This window comes from Astyanax mexicanus, chromosome 22 (assembly GCF_023375975.1).
Source record: "Astyanax mexicanus isolate ESR-SI-001 chromosome 22, AstMex3_surface, whole genome shotgun sequence".
Lineage (NCBI taxonomy): Eukaryota > Metazoa > Chordata > Actinopteri > Characiformes > Acestrorhamphidae > Astyanax > Astyanax mexicanus.
In genome coordinates, this window is record NC_064429.1 from 4693779 (window position 1) to 4716012 (window position 22234).

General features: G+C 35.8%; 2 protein-coding genes across 2 annotated transcripts in view; both read right to left on the reverse strand.

Annotated features, from left to right (window-relative positions):
• Positions 1-16170, reverse strand: part of LOC111191578 (deoxynucleoside triphosphate triphosphohydrolase SAMHD1-like) — a 28343-nt gene extending 12173 nt beyond the window's left edge. Inside the window, exons 1-11 of the mRNA XM_049470462.1 lie at positions 16093-16170; positions 15512-15568; positions 10611-10771; positions 10405-10520; positions 7973-8040; positions 7691-7837; positions 5149-5249; positions 3228-3339; positions 3055-3146; positions 487-593; positions 28-188 (exon numbers count right to left, since the gene is read on the reverse strand). Coding sequence (XP_049326419.1) covers positions 28-188; positions 487-593; positions 3055-3146; positions 3228-3339; positions 5149-5249; positions 7691-7837; positions 7973-8040; positions 10405-10520; positions 10611-10771; positions 15512-15547 — 1101 coding nt within the window. The 5' untranslated portion in view covers positions 15548-15568; positions 16093-16170. The remainder of the gene's footprint in view (positions 1-27; positions 189-486; positions 594-3054; positions 3147-3227; positions 3340-5148; positions 5250-7690; positions 7838-7972; positions 8041-10404; positions 10521-10610; positions 10772-15511; positions 15569-16092) is intronic.
• Positions 1-20792, reverse strand: part of LOC111191572 (deoxynucleoside triphosphate triphosphohydrolase SAMHD1-like) — a 56039-nt gene extending 35247 nt beyond the window's left edge. Inside the window, exon 1 of the mRNA XM_049470840.1 lies at positions 20510-20792. Within this exon, the coding sequence (XP_049326797.1) occupies positions 20510-20565 (56 nt within the window). The 5' untranslated portion in view covers positions 20566-20792. The remainder of the gene's footprint in view (positions 1-20509) is intronic.
• Between the last annotated feature and the right edge of the window lie 1442 nt (positions 20793-22234).

A 22234-nucleotide genomic window follows, 5' to 3' on the forward strand; every position in this document is an offset into this window, starting at 1 on the left:
GGGAACTGAAACATGAGTTTGACTAACCTTCTTTTCTTTAGTAGTTTTCAAGCTTCTCACTTCATTTCGCTTAAATAGCTCCCCATCAACATAACGGTAAAGATCACGATCTCTTATCCTTTTTATGATCTCCTGTGATTGTTTGAGGTTGTCGTCCGTTGAGCGTTCGATTTCCTGAAGAATGTCATCTGTAAAATAAAAAACTAATGAAAGTTACTAAAAATAAGGTGATGCAGTAAACCGAAATATTTTAGTACTGCAAAGATGCTTTAAAAAGAACCAGTCCAATGTCCCTGGGACTAAATCTAAATATGATTCTTTGATAAAGTAAACAAATTTGAATTGTATTTGTATTTTGATATTCTTAGCTTATATGTGCAATGTGTATTTTATAGCATTTTTATAAAACATTGAAATTTTTGTCTGCGGCTGAGTGACTGTTTCAAAGCACCAAGTGTTCATTCTGTTTGTAGATCTGAGGGGAACCTGTTAGATGTGTGAACGTGTTAAGATCGTTCACTGCTTCACAGATGGTCAGGTTTTCTTCACCCAGTTTGAAGTGACTGTTAGCCTCAATGAGGGCATCTGTTATCCTGGAAACAACAATGCATGAGAAAGACAAAGCTGTAAATACATAAAGAAAAAACAACCTATTGATACTGTATTAAAATTTGACTCTCTTAGGCTGTGTGTAATACTGGTTACTAACTGAAAGTAGTAAACTGATATGGAGGAGTTTTGCCTTATAGTGTAATGTGTTATTTTTCTATTAAATGAAAAATCAGTATTTTATGTTAATCATTATTTAGCAAAATCAGTATATTTTCCAGTATTACCATGATCTCTGGTTAATTTTCTTTGAGTGATTCATATGTAACCGTGGGTAAAACTCCATGTGCTATGTGTACGTTGGCCAGTAGGCTTTAAGGCCTTTTCTGTGGAATCAGTATAGTTTCTGTATGTTTAGTCAGTGTTTTTGTTGACTATCTAACATATTTGTGAGTTTCCAGAGTTATTTCTGTGCAGGTTAATGGATGGAAATGTAAGACGCCTGTTTCTATCTAAAAACAGGCTGTGGTCTAAGGGGAAAGACGACCTTGAAGCTCACCACTCACACCTGATTGGTGGAACTGTGTGGGTCGAGGTCCGATAGATATGGTATAAACGCTGGACAGAAGCCAGCAAGAGACAGTTGAACTCTGGAGCCTAACAACGTTTTCCCTTTTACTTTTCATTATCCATTGAAACATATACAAATAGATCACAAGTGGACAAAATCTTTCAGTTGTTTGTTAATATTTTCCTTGATGGGGGTTTGTTTCCATTTGAACTGTTAAAAACTGGTGTCATGAAAGTGATATTTCAATCATCTTATTTACTACATTCAGCACTTTTCACAATTCTAGATGTCTCACACATAATAAACATATTGGGTCCTATCGTACACCCCGCGCAAGGGGTGTAGCGTGGCGCGTTGCCTTGTACACCCAGTCAACAGACTATTGTTACGTTTGCGCACGCGTCTTTAAAATAGCAACAGACTTTTGGAATCTATTAAGGCTGATGGGCGTGGTGGTCTGGAAATGACGTGTGTTCAGGTAAATGTCTGGCCTGTTTCTATCTTGGTGGCGGAAAAACGCGTTACGCGATTGATCCTGTGAAAGGACGTCGAAATTCAACGGTCAGTCGCGATCACCCTGCACCCTGCGCTCCTAAATACCCCTTACCATCACTTCCACACCACAGTAAAAAAAAAAGCTTACCCAGAGCCTTCAGCAATCAACTATAAAAATAAAATATAATTAAAAATCTGCATGACATTTATAAGGACTATGTTCAATACACAGACTTAATAACTTAATTTCAGCAGACACAGGCATTCTGCTAACAGAAGCTTATTCTCACTTAAATGCAAGAGTTTTAGAAATAAAAAATAAACATAATGAACAAATCGACTAAACACGATTTTTTTATTTCACTTCGCTATTATTTAACTAAAAATTCACTTTTATTATTATTTTTTTTATATATCTGAAAAATAAAGCACATTGTCACCCTGGCCTCTGAGGCTGTCCGTCAATTATATAAAACTTTTTAAAGTACACAGAAATATAAAGCTATATGTTAGTGTTCGTTTCTTATCACCAGGACAAATTTATTAAAATATTAAATATATTAATTAATTAAGGAAAATCTGGTCCAGGGCAAAAAAAAAAAAAAAACGCAGGCGCGCGTAGCGGGTTTGGCAGCGAGCGCGGCGCGGGATTATCTCTTTTTTCTATAAAAAAAAGTCTATTAATAAATAAGGTTGTATCAAGTGTACTAAAATTCATGGCATAAACTCACTATATTTACGAATAAATAATCAAAAGAAATCAGGCAAAATGCGCTGCACCTCTCTCTCACTCTCTTTCGCAGGGCGGAGCTCAATAATATAAACACAGTTTGGTTGAATAAATTAAGATGAGTAATGACCTGTAAAGTTAATCAAATATTGACAAATATAAAGGATAGGTTGAGGTTTTGATGAGCAATGATTTGAAACTGAAACTAACTGAAACTGAAACTTTTATTATTCTGCATTATCAGAAAGCCTGTGATTGTTTTAAATTAGTTTGTTTGATAATTGCTTGATTAATATTCAATGTTGCAAACACAGTTTTTACATAAACAATAAACAGAATAAAGAATAAAATAACATTACACTTCCCTTATTTGAACGGTGTGACGCGCTGTCAGATTATGCGCTCTTAAAATAGGAATGAACAGAAGACAGAGCAGCTGCCTCTTAAAGGGGATGGATACAGACACACTGATTGGTTTATTTCACGTTACGGCCAAAACACACCCGTGAATAATTAAGGGAATTAAAACACGCCTATTTTTCGTGCCCCCAAGATACCAAAGACACAGGACACGCCCCTAAATCCAGCTGCACAAAGCGCAATAAACTAGTGCGCTATAGATTGTAAAAATAGGGCCCATTAAAATGTAAAATATTAGATTGTTGTTGCTGCACACACATTGTCTAAATTTATAGGATGATAAACTTACATGAGTTCCACTGCCTTTGCTACCCTGTGATGACAAGCTCTTTGACGAATGAGGTTGCGGACATGGAACAATTCATACATGTTTACTGCTTCCTAATAAAGACAAAACAAAAAGGTCACACCTCTGTTTTACAGTATCATTGCAACCCACAGTTTCTATGCGTTAATGCTCACCTTGTCTCTCATGCAGATGTGCTTTTCACCATTTTCGTCTGTACATACTCGGGCAAACATCATGTAGCGTTCATGGGAGAAGTTAGATGTCATACCAAGATGGTGACAATCTCTAAAAAAAAATAAAAAATGGTATTTGCTGATTGATTTCATTTTTTAAAGTATGTGTATCGTTTGATCTCATATTTCACCAGTTCATCCCAAAGTTTGAATGTTGTGAATGTGTTTGCAGCCACTCGTTTTGTCCGGTTAATGAACACGCTAATCTAGCAAGCTACCTATTGAGCCATCTGCTGCTTTCATCCACTCTCCAAACTGTTGATACAGTGTAAAATAAAAATTTGAAAGAGAAAAGAACTTCGACTTCATATTTATTTTATTTCACTTGGCTATTATTTAACCTTAATTCACTTTTATTATTATTTTTTCATATCTGAAAAATAAAGCACGTTGTCACCCTGGCGTCGTGTGTTGCCCATCAATTATATAAAATTCAAAACATTTGAAATACACAGAAATATAAAGCTGTATGTTAGCCTTTGTTTCTCATCACAAATATATTAAAATATTAAATATATTAATTAATTAACTATAAAAAAATATCCAGCGATCAGTGCCGCAGGCACACTTAGCAGAGCTTGGCAGCGCACGTGGCATTGCACGCGAGATTACCTCTGTAATCTTAAAAAAACATTTTAGTAAATAACGTTGGATCAATTGTAGTAAAATTCATGTTATTAAACTCACTATAGCAACATATTTACTGATATTTAATCAAGAGAAATCAGGCAAAATGCGCTGCGCCTCTCTCTTTCTTTCTTTCTCTCTCTCTCTCTCTTTCGCAGCGCGGACCTGAATTCAGCGCGAGTCTACAAATAATATAAAAACTCAGTTTAGTTAAATAAATTAAGATGAGTAGGGACCAGTAAAGTTAATCAAATATGGTCAAATATAAAGTAGAGGTTGAGGTTTTAATGAGCTGTTTCAATTATTTAAAACTGAATTGACACTTTAATGAGTTTATATTTTATATAATTGTTTTTAATTCATTTTATTCATTATTATTATTATTTTATTGATCAAATTAGTTAGTTTTTTCTTCATAAGATATAAATTCTTTACTTTTTATGTCAATTTTTATGACCTTTTTAAAATGTCCTATTTTTCCTTTTTTACATATATATTTTATTTGTATATTTTATTTGTATATATATTATATTTTATTTGTATATATATTTTAAATGTCAGTTTTTATTTCTAATTTTTTAAAAATATTTTTTAGCCCTTTTAAACTGTAAATGCTCAGTGGCATTGTAAATGAGGGGGCCCTATCCAGTATAAATAATGATGGTTGATTGCTTGATAAATATTCAGTGTTGTAAACCCAGTTTTTACATAAACAATAAACAGAATAAAGAATAAAATAACTTTACTATTCCCTTAAATAAGCTGCTGGTTTATCTTCACAGTGACGGCGCAGTTTCCTATGAGCTCTTAAAATAGGAATGAACTGAAGTCAGCGCACAGCTGTGTCTTAAAGGGGATGGAAACTGACACACTGATTGGTTTATTTCACATTAGACCCAAACACAACCATGAATAATTAATGGAATTAAAACACACCCTTTGCGCCGTTGGAGCTGCGCAAGGCGTATTTTACGCGCCCTTAGGATACCAAAGACACAGGACACGCCCCTAAATCCAGCTGCGCAAAGCGCAATTACCAAGTGCGCTATAGATCGTTAAAATAGGGCTCCTAGCTCCTCTCCTAGGTTTTTAGACCAAAACCAAACTACACTATTATTACTCTCCAGTCCTAACAGGGAAATACAAGCATTAAAAAAATCATTATTTAACTGTATGCAAGTTTTAATTTAAAACATTAAAACGTGCATACAGTTAAATTGTGTGTATAACTCACCGACTGAAGTAGTCCATTTTGTCAACATCAATGCCAGTGAGCTTGTTGGCCACAATCTCGTACAAAAATGACTTTTCCTGTGTCCTTCCTTTAAATTGCCACTTTGCAGTGCAGAGTAACAGATTTATTTAAACTCAGACAAAAGTGATACAACATAAAGAAAGAACAACATAAAACACACTTCACTACTATTAAAATACACTACAGTGAAGTATAAATATATATTTATATACAGTGTATATTACAATACAGGGGTGCATTTCCAAAAACTTTGTTAAATCTTAGAACTTCGTAACCTTGTACCTATAATCTAGAACATTCTTAAAATTACGAGAGTTCCACAAAAACCTTTGCAAGTCACATAGTTCTTAAACTCTTTCGTAACGGAAGACAATTCTGACCCACTCGTGAGTTGTTAAAGGTCTCATTCCATTGTTTTTAAATTAATTTTAAACAGTCTAGTTGTGTCTCTAATATGGATGAATGACATGTGAAAAAAGTGCTTAGTTGTTTCTATTTAGCCCTGCTTTAGATAATTGAATTAATGATCGCTGAAAGAAGACAGGTTTAGGGCTCTTGCTCATTCATATTAATACATGCAAATACAGTCATATGAAAAAGTTTGGGCACCCCTATTAATCTTAATCATTTTTAGTTGTAAATATTTGGGTGTTTGCAACAGCCATTTAAGTTTGATATATCTAATAACTGATGAACACAGTAATATTTCAGGATTGAAATGACTGTTCTCACCATTCTTCTTCTCTGCCTTTCTGATATTTTTCTTAGCCTGCCACTTCTGGGCTTAACAAGAACTGTCCCTGTGGTCTTCCATTTCCTTACTATGTTCCTCACAGTGGAAACTGACAGGTTAAATCTCTGAAACAATCATCTCATGATTGGATACACCTGGATATGAGGTTCAAAGCTCAATGAGGTTACCAAACCAATTTTGTGCTTCAGTAAGTCAGTAAAAAGTAGTTAGGAGTATTCAAATCAATAAAATGATAAGGGTGCCCATACTTTTGCACCGGTCAAATTTTGGTTTAATGCATATTGCACATTTTCTGTTAGTACAATAAACCTCATTTCAATCCTGAAATATTACTGTGTCCATCAGTTATTAGATATATCAAACTGAAATGGCTGTTACAGACACCCAAATATTTACAACTAAAATGATTAAGATTAATAGGGGTGTCCAAACTTTTTCATATGACTGTATATCGCCTCTGATTGGCTTACAGCACTGCAGCAGATAACGCCTACCTCATCTTCCCCTCGATGATTGTAATCTGACCTGGCCCTGTTGCAGCAAAGCAGGCCCAAATCATGAGGTTCCCTTCACTATACCTTACGATTGGGATGAAATTTTAATGGTGATGTGCATTGCATTATTTATGCCATGACTTTTAACTCAACAATAAACAGAATAAAGAATAAAATAACTTTGCTATGCCCTTAAATGAGCTAAATGACGTTACTCCCAAAACACACCCATGATTGATTAAGATAATTATTATATTTTTTTTATGCCCTCACAATACCAAAGACACACAGACATGGCCTAAATCCAGCAGCATGATGCACAATTGACTGGTGTGCTATAGATTGATAAAATGGGGCCCAAGGGTTTACATACTTTTCCCACTGGCACTATGAAGTTTTTATGGTTGTTCTCAATAAAGACCTTTGTGTTATTATTTTAGCCACATTATATTTGTCAATACCCTTGCTTTTGGGTGAAGATCAGATCAAATTTTATTACAAATTACAGATTTTTTTATTACAGAAAACCATGAAATTCTGAAGAGTTCACATACTTTTTCTTGCCAGTGTAGTAGTAGCAATGCATTTAGAATGTGTGTTATTTCTGTAGAGCTGATTGATTTTTTTCCCACAAAATTTTAAGTCTATAAAACCTTCACCTCATATTATAGAACACAAAGGTGATTTCACTTTATTTTCACACTATGAATTTCAGCCATTTAAAGAATATGACCTTCATACAGACAGGGGGTAGACAGGGGGGTCATAACATTTTTACTGTTATATTATATAACCCCGGATGGACAGGCCAGGTAAAGCTCTGTAAAGGTCTCTGAGAATTTGTAAGCATTAATGTATGAAGTGTAATATGTTAATACCTGTTTTAAACACCAGAACAACAGAGACAGTCATTTTGATTTATACCTGAAAATAATATTTTAACTGAACAATGTTATGGAATTAATATTAGAGAATACCAAAATGTTAGAAAAAGAAATTACTTTGAATAAATGACTTTTTTCCCACCATTTCAGCTTATCAACACTAAACCTACTGTTCAGCGAGGCTATCTCAGTCCTAATTATGGATACTAAGAAGGCTTTTGGGAAACAGTAACAAAATTGGTGTTTTTAAAATTACATGGTGCTTAAAATTATTAAGATCATTTGTTGTCGGGAAATGCACCCCAGGGTTATTGATCATCTTCACTGTAAAGGTTAAAAATGTCCTAATAATAATAATAATAATAATAATAATAAACATGTAGATTTACCTCAGTTTTGTTGTCTTTGTCTGGATTAATAAGCTCCTTGATGAATTCGAAGTCCTCATTTTTTAAATTATACTTTTTTTCCATGATGCCCTTGATGTGGCCCTTAATGATGAGGTGGTCAAACATTTTGACTGATTGATCTTCATGCTGTCCCATTAAAAATCCACAGGTTAGAAAAAAATTATGGGCATACTTTACATTGCAGCTCAGATTCATAACACAGTATATAATTGTAAAAGGATGTTTGATAATCAATAAAATAATGGATGTGAGATTCAGTACCTTCCACTTATCATCCTCCTGAACCTGGTCCATGAAGTCATCAAATGCATGTGAGAATGGGCCATGACCTTAATTTATCAAATATATAAAAATAGGCAGATAAAGTTTTTTTTCTCAGCTGTTAAAGAACATAATCTTTTAAACAAATCATTAAACAACTTTATCAAATATTCTGTTGTCTTTTTTTGACATTCAATGCATGTATACCCCTGCTTGTTACAAACACATGAACACACAGCAGCACAAACTCAACTTTTACATGTGACACACTGATTGGTTAATTTTCTGTTACTCCCATAACACACCAATGATTAATTAAGAGAATTAGTACATGCCTGTTGTGCATTTCAAGCTGCGTAAGGTGTACTTTCCCCGTCGTTTTTACAGCAAAGGCACACTGACATGCCCTAAATCAAGTTGCATGGTGCACAGTGGATGGCTCATCTATAGATCACTAAAATAGGGCTCTATGTGTAAATTATAGTTTTTACATTTTCTATTAAAACTGCTCTTTGTGCTGAGCTTATATTTTTACATACTCTTTTACTTTAACATTTCATAGCACATACAGTACTGTGCAAATGCTTTAGGCACCTGTGTGAATTACAGTAAAGAATAAGTGTCTTATCTGGGCAGTAAGTGTTTATTAGCTCAGTATAACCCATCATTTCAGTAAATACACATACATTTTGCATAAAGCAGAGCTTTTACAGCCCTGTTGTCCTTAAAACATCTAATCTCTCCTCCTCCATGTTTAGTAGTGTTATTCATAAGTTTCATCATATCAACACCTGGTTTGGTAAATAGAGCTTACTGATGTTAAATCAGGTGAGCTGCTGATGGAACTGAACATATACACATGCTGGTTGAGGAGCATCCAGGAAAAATCTGGAACTACACTTTATTCTTTAGCTTGGCTCACAGGATATACCATACTTACCTAAAAATGAGATGTTCTTGTTATTTTTTACCGTATTTATGTTTATTTGCATCAAATCATATTTGTTGCTTTTTTTAGGCAAAAACACAGTAATTTGCACAGTACTGTATCTAACAAATTGTATAGCACATACTTAAAGTGCTAATGATGAATAAATAGGTGATATAATCTGCACTTTGTTTTGTTTGCTTCTAGTTCAGTGATTGAAAACATTTTTGCACTCTATTGTGTTTAAAGGTCACCTTCCGCGAAAATCCGATTTTTCTTGTTTTTTGTGGAATACAGTAGGTCTCTCCGAGTTGAATGTGTACACCTGCACATTAAACTGTTTTGCAGCCCCCATTGTCTGCAGGAGCTAAGCAAAGAAATCCCCCCTCCCCCCCTCCGAAAAACGGGTGAATTTTGAATTATCTTTCTGCCTATGTAGGCAGAAACTCACAGACCAGCCCACCTTGGCTCGAGAAACTCCCAGAGGCGGAGCTGAAGCGAGGCAACATCATCGCTCATCAGTTAGGAGGTGGGAGGCAGTGAGCGGCAGAGCGGTGGAGGGGCGTCGCAGTGCTCCTAGCCAATCAGAGGAGAGATATTTGCATGCTGTTTGCATGTATGAATATTCATGAGCAAAGCTGGAATCCGGTCATTTTGGACACACCCCTAAAGCAGTCCATTAAAAAAGAGCTATACAGAGACACCTGAGCACTTTTTTTTTACAAAAACGGCTCACATGTCATTCATTCATACTAGAGACCACAACTAGACATTTTAAAATGAAAGAAAAAACGACGGAAGGTGACCTTTAATGTCAAATTTTATTATTAGTAGTAGTTTTTGCATTTGGTACTTGTCTCTCTCTTTTTCTCTACTTGTTTCTCTCACTTTCTATTTCTCTCTACCACTTGTCTCTCTCTTTCTCTATAACTGTCTTTCTCCCATTCTTTCTCTCTTTTTTTCTACTTGTCTCTCACATTTCTGTCTACGTGTCTCTCTCTCTTTCTACTTTTTTCATTCTCTTTTGATGCTATTATAACTCTAATATGCAAATGTTTGCATTCCATTATTTAATTAAAAGTTTTTTGAACATTTATTCAGATGTTTTAAGACACTGCTCTATTAGCTGATAAATTTGCATTCCACTATTTAGCCAAATGTTTTTGGACACCACTTTAATCACTATTTCTAAATTTAAAAACTAATACAATTTACGAATTTCAGTAACCAGTCTAATTTAGATAGCAGTGGATTTTGGATGGCTGTTTATTTAAAGTCCTTTAGGTTTTTAGATTTTTACTTTTACAGTTTTGTAGCTGTTTATAAATATTATTCAAATTCATTAGCCAATTTAAAAGTCATTATTGAACTACCTTTTCTAGTTATACTTGTTTTTGTATTTTGCTTTTTATATTTTATGAAAGTTGGACCATTTTGTAAAGTTTATTATTGTTTTGTCACCACAGACAAGCTGTTAGTGTCTAATGTGCAATGAGTGGCTCACCCAAGTCATGACACAGTCCAGCAATCTGCACACAGAGTTCGTCCTCTTCATCTATACCCAAATCTGGTTGGCTATCTTTCAGGTTCTGTACAAGCTTTCCAGCAAGATGAGCCACACTATTAATAGAAATGAGATACATCTTTATTACCTAAAGACTTTCTCAATCATACCAATATGAATATGACAAACAGAAATCTGAACTTTACCCTAAGGAATGCTCAAAGCGATTGTGAGACGCTCCAGGATAGACATAATAGCCTCCTCCAAATTGTTTGACGTTCCTCAAGCGCTGAAACTCAGGAGTGTCTATTATCTTCACCAGCAGAGGGTGCATCTCAATGTGGCCATGAACAGAGTCATTAAAGACCTGCAATCAAAACAAATCTCCAATATCCGATTATGCAAATAATATATCTCTTACAAAATCATCTAAACATTATTTAGCATGATTTATTCAGTAATGTCATTACAATAATTGCAGCTAGTTAGTATTAAAATGTAAAGCATCATACATGGTTCATTTTTCAATCAGTATTCTACAGTAGTCTTTAATCATTTGACTTTGTACTTCTTTTCTTTTCTTTTTTTTCTAATTTGTATCCCAATTTCTCCCAATTTACAAGGCCAATTACCCAACCCACTTTGGATTCTCTCTATCACAAGTGATGCCCCAACACCAGAAGGGTGAAGACTAAAACATGCCTCCTCTGACACATGTGAAGTCGGCATTGCTGGGTATCATCACAGCACACTCGGAGGAAAGTGCAAAGACTCGGTTCTGATACATCAGCTCACAGACACCTTGCGCTGATCAACATCACTCTAGGAGTGATGAGGGGAAAGAGCGCCATCTACTGTATCCACCCAGAGAGTGCAAGTCCTACTGTGCTCGCTCCGGTAGCCAATGGCAAGCTACATTAACAGGATTTGAACCGGCGATCTCATAATCATATGGTTGCGCTTAGCCCGGACCATTCTGCCTATTCTGACTTTGTACTTATATACTTATATTATCGGAGAGACTAGTCCATCTTCAACAGACAGACTGACTATAATAAAGCACATTTATAAATTATAACCAAAATCTGACCATCTCACTATATTTAGTTTTATTAACTAGCTAGCTAATGAGCCACGATGGTGAGACTTTTATGTTGTATTGAATCAATATTATATTTGTTTCATACCCAAGCTAAACCCTCTGATTTAATATCTCTTTATTCCCTGTGTCTGTATTTCAGATTCAACTATCCTGCCAGTAGAGAGAGAATGAAGACAAGGAGATGGAGAAAAATTAACAGTAACGGATAAAAAAAAAACACTTAAAAGACTCGTCATTCTTGTATTTTGTGGGAAAATTTCATGTGTAAATATGCAAGTGATGCGGAAAAAAGTCTATTAAATAAGATAACTAAAATAATAAATTTGGAATTTACATTTTATTGCCAAATCTTACCCCCAGTTTTCCCAAAATTGATTGGTTCTTTGATTAAATGTTGGTAGCATATTTTATTTACATCAGTAATGCATATATGTTGGCCTTTATTTTTAATACTGTCAGTAAAAGATAATGTATAACAATAAGGTTCATGTGTTTAAATATTTATGCTAGAAAAGGGTGTGCTGGTAAGGCAGGATTTAATAAACATTTTGGTATTCATCTTTGAATCCAGGGCCGGAGTGGGCCCCTTTTTCAGCCCACTTTTTCCATGTAGGAGAAATTTTAATAAATGAAACAGCAGCAAGCTCTTACAATGACTTTATATTGCATATAAGTTCAAGTATATGTTGGTAAATTAACAGATCACACTTCACTTAAACATGTTTCATTCAAATTTAAATCAGATAAAAATTTAAAAGGTAAAAAAAAAAATAATAATAATATTACTTAGAAGCCTTTACAAAATTAATTGAAAACATATAAAATGATTTTATTGAACATGTAATGGTCAAAATATGGGGGGAAAAAAAACGACATTTTTAGGCGCTTTTCAGATATGGATGAAGTGTTTTTGCAGCCCTGTATTTTGCTTTAAAGTGTTTAAAAACACCATGTAAAATTATAAACTGCTCCCTTTCACTCGTTAGATATTATAGAGATTTAAACCTGGAATGATACTTTCTTTCTCCAAAGGACTGGAAACTTTATAAGAATAAAAACTACTTATTTTATAACTTATTTTGCAGAAAAGAAGAGGTTTTTGTATATTCTACTCGCCACCTGATTTGGCCGACAGAGTCGGCTGACACATATTTGATCAGACGAGACTTTAAACTTTCCGTCCATATGTTATATACGGGTCGCTTAAAGGGAAGTTGTGTTACTGCGGATTAAAATAGATATTAATTTTTTTATGGCTAAAATTTCTTCAAGCAGTGTTTGGATATAAATGAGGATTACTCGAGACTGGTTTGTTGGATCTCCTGTTTTGTGGAGTGGTGTTTAAAACAGGAGTGTGAGGTGAGCGCGGGGTGGGGGCTGGGCGTGTGAGCCCGCCTGATCAAAGAGCCTGTTTTTAAAGCTGCGCTAAAAAGTATAAGCACTCTTTCGCCTCTAATTCCGGAAACGTACATCCTACTGGTTCACTGTTCCGTAATCCAGAGGTTCGAATGATGTATAACATGTCCGCATACGTGATCAGATCACAAATTATGAGTAACTGTAATGCGTTACAGTTACTGCTTCAGTAAGTGGTAATCAGATTACCGTTACTCTGCTAAAATAAATGGATTACATTGCGGTACTTTCCTATTTTTGGTCTTCTAATCCAACACTGACAAAACGCAAATAACATTTTGCGGTGAAATCGCTCTGATATGACAGGGAACACTCCTCCCTATTTGTGTGTGCAGCGGTGTCTGTGTGAGTGCAGGCAGCGAGACGGGAGGAGGAGCAGACAGCTGCTCCATACACACAACGAGACGAAATTAACTGACATTTTCGTCAACGAATAAAAACGAGACAAAAATGTTTGGCAAGGACGAAATCCAATCAGAACTGATTTAGTTCTGTGAAAGGTAGAGACCAGTTAGTAAGAGATCCAATCACTGCTACTTTAGCGGAGGCTCTCCTGCAGTAGTGCTGCGCGCTCAGTTACAAACCCGGGAATTAACCTGTCGTTACTTACGGAGCTCGACTGGAAGTTAACTCGACAGTGTTCAGCAGGGAGAGAGAGAGGGGAGAGGGGATATATTTCTCCTTTGACGTCACGAAAAACATGTAAACCGCGTGGAGCGACTCCATCTCCGGTAAAAACACCACTAATCTTTCAGCTTCTGCAGAGCAGAGTCACACAGATCTCCATGCAGAGATCCGCGTTTTAATACTGATGTTATTTCATGAGCTGATGTGTTTAACTCGGCAGTGCACTAAAACACAGAACTCATACAGAACCCTAACTCATTAAGATCAGATCATCTGTTTAGTCTCACAGTGGGAAAGATATAGCTAGTGTTAAAGCAGGAACAGGTCAGAAAGGAACTCAATAATATAACAAAAATAAAACAATATAATAAGTGAATCTATGAACCCAAAAGTCTGTGTACAGTAGTTACTTACAGCACTTTCTCATAAGTTACTTTCATAAGTACATCCTGAGAGTATCTCTACAGGACAGTGTTAGAATATGTTTTTTTTTTAATCTCATTATAGATCAAATAGATGTTCCCAGTAATAATACTGAAAAATAAAACAAGAGTTTGTAAAAACAGTAAAACAAACAAACAAAGGGTTATTATATTACAACACTAAATTCTTAAAGATCTCTTTCTAATGTATTCAAGATATAAGTGATATTACTGTAATGGGATACCAAACTTAGGAAAATCTATATTAAGTTGTTCATAAAACAGATTTGATCACTTGTGTGCTGTCCTCCACCTTTCCACATTAGATATTCAGCCTGACTTTAATACTCTAATAGTCTAATTAGTTTAATAGTCTAATAGTCTTAGCCCAAAACAGGCTTGGTTTTTCTCTCTGAACACAAAAAAGAACTAAGGTAAAAAAAGTATGGAGCTAAATTAGTGCCAAAACTACGCGAATAACTAAAATGTATTCTGTAAATATTATACTACTTGCAAACAAACACAACACGTTTTACAAATACACAATTTGACTATTTAACACACACGGTGTGATTTCAAACACAAAACCTAATGGTTGTAAATATATACGTAAACTTCAAATAAATATACAGCTGTTTTCTAATACATTGCTCTTTACAAACAAATATAACACGTTTTACAAATGCAAAAAGCAATAAAAAACAGGTAAAACATGATTATTAAACATTACCGTGTCGTGATTCACGAACACGCACAGCCCATTTGTAAATCACGTGACTTTTGGCACACTTTTAGCAGAGTGGCAAACTCGTGTTGAGATTTTCTCACAAATACACCCCGCCTCATACAAATGCATCGCCCCAGAACAGCAGGTGGCGCGGTGGGACACTTTACAAGCTGTGGCTGCACGGCAAAGCACGCTCTGCTGTTCAGCGCTCCCCAGTGCATTAATTTACCCTGATTAAGGTGTTTAATACATCTATAATAATCACAACTCTACCATCTTATACCCGATTTACACACGGTTTGTTACAAACAGCAGAGATGTAGTTATGATATAGGACAGTGTTACACATTACAAATATGAGCTTTCATGCTGAAATACTTTGTATTATGCTTTTTGTTATTTCAGCCATTTCTTAATTTCTGCAAATAAATGCTCTAAATGACAATATTTCTGTCTTTGTTAAATAGCATAATACAAAGTATTTCAGAACAAAAGCTCATATTTGTAATGTGTAACAGCCTCCACTGATTTTACCTTCACCGATTATCTGTTGAGTGTAATCCAGTCATGACCACTCCGATTTTCAAATAAACAATTTCTCATTTATCCAGTCACAGTTTATTCTTAAACATGATTGATTCTCCGGGTTTAGACCAAAATTTATCTTGTGAAGTGCAGTAGTGCTTCACTGAAGTTAAGGGTAAAATATATCTGCAAATTACTTTATTACAGAGTATATATAAAACTATATTTGGCTGATCATAGAAAGTAACTCACTCCACATCGACCTGTGGTGGTGCACAGTACTCTCACCTTGTAGACTTGAGTTGATGTAGGTTGGTCTGCCATTGTCTTAATGCTGTAAATGTTCTGTTGACAAGATAAAGAAAAAGTTTGATGTTTCTTATATCTAATGTTCCACAGCTTCAGGCCTGAATGCCAGTAGTCTTAATCAAGAGAATGTTTTTTACACAGCAGTCAGTATCATCATTTGCCTATGCAACCTCAAACAGTGTTTTGAGGTCACGTGACCCATTTTGTCATGCAAATGTTGCACAAATGTTTAAAGACCCTTCCGAGATGAGTTGAGTTAAGTTGAGTTTTTGTTTGTGTTTTTATTGTAGGCTGTGCATTGAAAGAGAATAATTCTGTGGTGCAAATTGTACCACATAAAGTTTAAAAATTGTCTGTAAACTGCTTATTTACAGACCAGTCCATTGTATTAATTATTGATTGTAAATAACATGCAGTAATGCAGTACCAAGAAACTATAGAAAATGACTCATACTCTCTGCACATCCACATTATTACTACACATTACTACATTAATACTGTATTATTTCAATATTGAAAGTCATACATGATACATTAAATCATATTTAAAATCATCTCACCTTGATTGTTGGTTCCGATTGGTCCGATTGGTCACCTCCGATTGTTGGTTGGTGCTCTTCTATCTTCTGACCAACTGCCCTGTCCACAAGATAAAGAAGTAGTGTTTGGTACGATGCTGGTAATTATATGACTGTATGGCATTAACTGGTTCTAAATCAAGATCATGTGCCACTCAATTATCATAGTAATTATGTACCATTGTCTTCCCATCTTAAATAGAAAGTGTTTTCTGTTGAGTTTTTGTTGATTTATTATACTGTGGGCAATGTATGAAAAAATATATACAGCAATTTCTGCAATTTGTACAGTAAAAATACAGACATTGCTGATTTTTTTATTTGATTTAATTCACTTGATTTTTTTTACCGAATTGCAGAGTGAGCTCTGGGTTTGATTTCAGGATGTAATCCACTATAGAAATACTCATTATTAGTAACTGTCACATTCAATATAAACATTTCTTTAATAAAAAGAGAGTGGCTTACTGTAATTAATGGTACATTGCAAAATTACATTTATAATGTTACTGACTGTTTCTTTTAAAAGAACAGTTTTAAAACATTACAGAGTTTAAGATTAAGCTTATTTGAGTGGGCAGTTTATATTATAATATTATACTTTATTCCAATGACTAAATATGTGCTTTAGATGTGCCCAAATATATTTACAAATTGTATGACCTTAATGTCATGATATTGCACTAAAAACAGTTAAATTATAATATAAATTGCCCACAAAAAAAAACAATGTAATATTATTATTTTAGGCCAGGTATTTTAATTTTAGTTAGTGTTACAGATTTAAAGCAGCTCTATATGACCCATTCATAGACAACTGTCACACTGCATTATATATATATATTTTATATTATCTTTATTTACTCATTTTTATAGTGCACAGTTGGACTTTATAGTCTTATGATTGTATATTTATAAAATGATACCTCTTTACATTACATTTTTGTTGAAAAAAATAAACAATAAACATTATAATTAATTAATTAATATAAATAATAAACAATTCCACAGCGATCATAACTAATTGGTCATAACGCGCATATCATGTATACTTCACAGTATAAAGCTCTGGAAAAAAAAATGAGACCACTTAATTTTCTGAATTAGTTTCCCTGGTTTTGCTATTTATAGATTTATGTTTGAGTAAAATGAACATTGTTGTTTTATTCTATAAACTACAAAAAAGATGCAGAGCTTTCAGACCTTAAATAATGCAAATGAAAACAAGTTCATATTCATAAAGTTTTAAGAGTTCAGAAATCAATATTTGGTGGAATACCACAGTTTTCATGAATCTTGGCATGTTCTCCTCCACCAGTCTTACACACTGCTTTTGGATAACGTTATGCTGCTTTACTCCTGATGCAAAAATTCAAGCAGTTCAGTTTGGTGGTTTGTGATCATCCATCTTCCTCTTGATTATATTCCAGAGGTATAATTACTGCATGGGTGATTATGTTTCTACTGGCAACAAGTTATAAAGGATATAATCCTGTATAAAAGTATAACAATGCTGTTATGTTAGCTGTAATGCGACTAGATTGTAATATTCCAGTATTAGCTGTGTTTGGTAGTTGATAGGTGGTGGTTTGACAGGTCACTGAATGTGCACTGAAGCATGAACTTTGTGAACTATAAATGCAAATATTTTAAAGTGAAACTGCAGGACTTTAATGTGTGTTTGTTCAGTAGGATTTTCTGAACATATTTTATTATTTTTAAATTATTTTAATTTAAAGTATAGGGAAATTATAATACTTTAAAAGCATCAATTATATGATTGTAAACTGTTACTTAAAAGTGCGTAAATGTCACGCCTGGCCCTGTTTCCTGTCTGTCCTCGTGCCTGTGTTGTCCCACGTGACCCGTGCCCCTGTGTTCTGCCTGTGATTTTCCATTACCTCATGTCTCATTTGTAGCTCCACCCCTTCCCCAGGTGTTTCCACTCCCAGTGTGTTTCCTGTTTAGTTAAATAGACTTCCTCTGTCACTTGTCCTCTGTCGGTCTTTGCACTGTCCCCCGTTGTCTGTCTCTGCATTTCTCTGTTCCTATTGACCTAGTTTCTTGTTCCGTGTTTTATTCTAGCTCTGTGTTTATCTCTGTTTATTTTCTAGTTCCCTGTTTAGTTTTCTTGTCTACTCCCTTGCCCTGTCTAGTTTAGTTATTCCCTGTCTAGTTTAGTTTCTTGTTTTATTTTCTTGTATATATCCCTAGTTCATTCCCTTGCCCTGTTTTAGTTTAATCCTTGTAATTATCCTTGCTCTGTTTAGTTCATACACTCTAAGAAATATAAGTACAGATTTGTACTTAAAAGAGTACAAAGCTTGTCGCTGGGGCTGTACCTTATATTGAGGTACAAAAAAGTACCTTTCAGTGAAAGTCCTTTTTTGTACCCATGGTTTTTGTGCCAGTATAGATTATAAAGATTATAAACATTGTCATCAACTAAAAATGGCTCAAAAACTTGATGATACAAAATTGTCTGGCTTTCAAATAAAAAATGTGCAATTAAAATATATATTGTTCATTAGTACAGTGATGCAGAATACTGAATGTACCTTTTGGCTGGTTAAATGGTACAAATTTGTACTTATTGCTGTTAGAAATGACTTTGTACTTCAGAGGGAACAAATCTGACCCTGTAAAGACCAATATTGTACCTTTGAGGGTACAATTATAAAGAATGTACCTTCGAGTACAAAAAAGTACTCATATCGTACCTCTGTTTTTTAGAGTGTAGTCTTGTTTCATTATTCATTTGTTTTCCTTGTATAGCCCCCCTCTTTGTTTGTAGTTTATATTATTCTTCTTGTTTATTCTCGTGCTCCTTAGTTCCCTCCTTAGTATATATATATATATATTTGTATATCTTTTGTTTATTCTGTTATTTTCTAGTTCCCTGTGTTTTCCCTAGTTTATTTCCCTTGCTCGGTTTTAGTTTATCATTAGTATCTCTTGTTTGTTTCCGTGTTCCCTATTCACCTGCTTAGGTTTAGTCTTTAGTTATTCCCTGTTTTTGTTCTTAGCTCTGTTTAGTTTCTTGTTCTCTAGTCTCCCTAGTTTGTTTTGGTTTGTTTCGCTGTTCTTTGTTTATTTGTTTATTTACTTATTTAATAAATTTCTCGCCATACCTGCACATACGTCCGCCTCCTCGTCTCTCTGCCTGGGTCAAACCCTGACAGTAAACTTATTAACTTATTTTCATAAAACCAAAAACTAAACGCAAGTCTAGAAGAATTATTTGTTTAAGCTCTATTTTTCTTTTAGTGTTGTGGATTTTCGCACCATAGACCCCACAGTAAATGCACTGGTAAAATTAGGATCTTATTGACCATAATGCAGAAACCTAAAAGGCAAATTACTGCAATAAAACAAACGTGATTCTAGTTTTAAATCAAGCAATTTATATATTTCTGACACCTCTAGCTGTTAAAATTTTAGTTCTGGACCCAGTAAATACATTTAAAAAAGGTGTAAAGCGTTATTCTGATTTAATTTGTAATTAAAGCTAGCTAAAGCCAGTATAAGTGATGCTGACAGGCTTTAAAATTGATGATATTTTAGTCAGTATGTCATGGTTTAAATCGTCTCACCTGGTTGATAGTTTTCTTCAGCTCCTCTGTTTGGATACAGGTGTGTTCGCAGGGTGAAAAGTGAGGTGTGTTGCTGGTAATTTAAAGGGTTCTGCAGCTGTAGGACTGCATGACATTGACCGGCTTCAGCCAATCTGGATCAAGATATTGCGTCACAATGTGCCATCGACTTTCAGTCTCAAAGTAATTGGTGTCACATGATTAGCAGTTTGTTTTTCAACTATTAGTAATACTATTAACCATTAGTCTCTAACCACCTTCAGACAGCCTGTAACTGTTTTAATTGAGTTTTTTCTTTTTCCCTTTTATGCACTTTATTTGTCTTTTTATTTATCTATTTTTTTTTTACTTTTTAGACTTTTTATTTATTTTATTTATTTCATCCTTTAATTTGTTTTATTACTGGTTTTACTTTTGGCATTTTACCTTTTTTTATTTAATTTATTTCGTTCTTTTATTTTTTATACTTCTTTAACTTATTTTAGTTCCATCATTTACCTTTTTATAACTTTGGTGTTATTTTAGTTCTCTATTTCTTGAATAGTTTATATCGCCCCCCCTTCCTGAAGTGATCGGTTAATGCACATTACACCCTTGATTAAATAAGTGCATCACTATAAACAATGCTTATAGGATTTTAAATACAGTTGACATTCAGTCAGTATTGCATGGTTCACAATCATTTCACCATATACACTTTTTCCTTTCGGCTCCTGGTTTGATACTGGTAATTATAGTATTCTTTACGTATGCATCACATTAAAGTGTCACTCAATTGTCAAAGTAATTATATTGTTTGCTGTTACCTTTTGTCTGATTTCTGCCCCCAGACCGTGGTTTCGAAGCTCAGGGTAGCTAGCATTAACTGTAGCTCCAAACAGGGTGTGTTCCGGTAATACCCAAACTTGAGGATTTTTCCAGCGCAAAAATGAGAAAAAAATTTACTTGCAATTAAGAACTGGCATTTATTGATAGCCTGCTTGCATCGAGAAGTGAAAAATAAACCGAGTGGCTGTGCTAAACAAAAGAAAATTAGAGAGGGAGCGGGAGCTGCATGTCACGTGTTTACCCTGTTTTCTGTCTCTGTGTTATCCCCACATGACCCGGCTCATGTGGAGATAACACACATGAGCCGTGTTTCTTCCCTCCGCCCCTCATTAGTCAGTCCCCAGGTGTTACCTGTTCCCTTTCCCACCTTGTGTGTGTATTTAAGCTTCTCTGTCGTTATTGTTAGTTTGTCGGTTCTTGTGCGTGTATACGTCTGTCACGGCTGTGTTTCTGTTCTGTTTGTTATTTAGTTTTGTTCTGTTTGGTTTGTGGTTTATTTTCTGTTTTAATAAATTATTAATTGCGTGTGCGTCCGCTCTCCTCGTCCTTCCTTCACACAGCGTTACAGAAGAACCGACCGCTCTTATGGAAGCAGCAAGTAATCAGTGGTATGGAACCAGGCTGGCGGTCCGACCCACTCCCTTCTCTCGCAGCGTTCAGGCGGAGTACGCGGCCGAAGACTCCTCCACTTTCCGGTGCCGGAGGTGAAAAGGTGGGCGGCGGCCTTCTCAGCGCTCCCTCTCACCTGTGGGGGATTGCTGGAGCGCAGAAAATTTTGGGGGGCACTACGGGTAGGTGCGGTTAGTCTCGGTCCTCTCTACAGGGGAGACCGGGCTACCCGGGGGCCGTGGGACTTTCTTGGCTGTGCTCCCAGCAGCTACGAGGACGAGGAACCTTTCCCCGCACCAACCTGCCTACCACTGCCTGATCCCGCATTTGTCCGCCTCATGTTTCCACACCAGCTCGCGTGTGGAAACATGAGGCGGCCAGCGGACAGGTGCCGGATCAGGCCTGTGTCTGCTGCCCCAGCCCTGGTACCAGGTCCAGCAGCGCCCACTGCTTCAGCGTCAGCTCAAGCTGCACCCGCCGCGCCAACTCCCATGCCTGCGGCCCCTGTCTCCGTGCCGGCCCCTGTCTCAGCTCCCGCGGCTCCTGCTCCAGTTCCCAGGACTGTGTTCAGCCCCAGGTCTTGTTTTCCCAGGCCAGCTACTAGACCTCCTGAACACTTCCCCAGTACTGTGCCCAGGCTGGCCTCTCAGACTGCCCCTAAGACTTTTGCCAGTCCTGGGTACTCTCCTTTGTTTGTACCCTTGTCTCTGCCTGTCCTAGTCCCCGTGTCTGTCTGTGTTTCTGTTCCTGTCTTTGGTGTTATTTCTGTACCTATTCCTGTAACTGTGTTTGTGTCTGTTTCTGTTAATGTGTTTGTTCCTGTTCCCCTGTCCAGTCCGGTCCAGTCTACTCATCTACTTCATGTCCACTGTCCAATCCCCTGTCCAGTCTCCGTTCGTGTCCAGTCCCCAGTCCACTTTCCAGTCTCCTTTCAAGTCCCCTGTCCAGCCCTGTGTCCTGTCCCCAGTCCAGTCCCAGTCTCCATTTGTGCCATATGTCCAGTCTTCGTGCTCTGTCCAGTCCCCCGTCCAATCTTTGTCTACAGTCCAGTCTGTTTTCCCGTTTGTATCTAATTTCCAGTCCCAGTTTTTCTC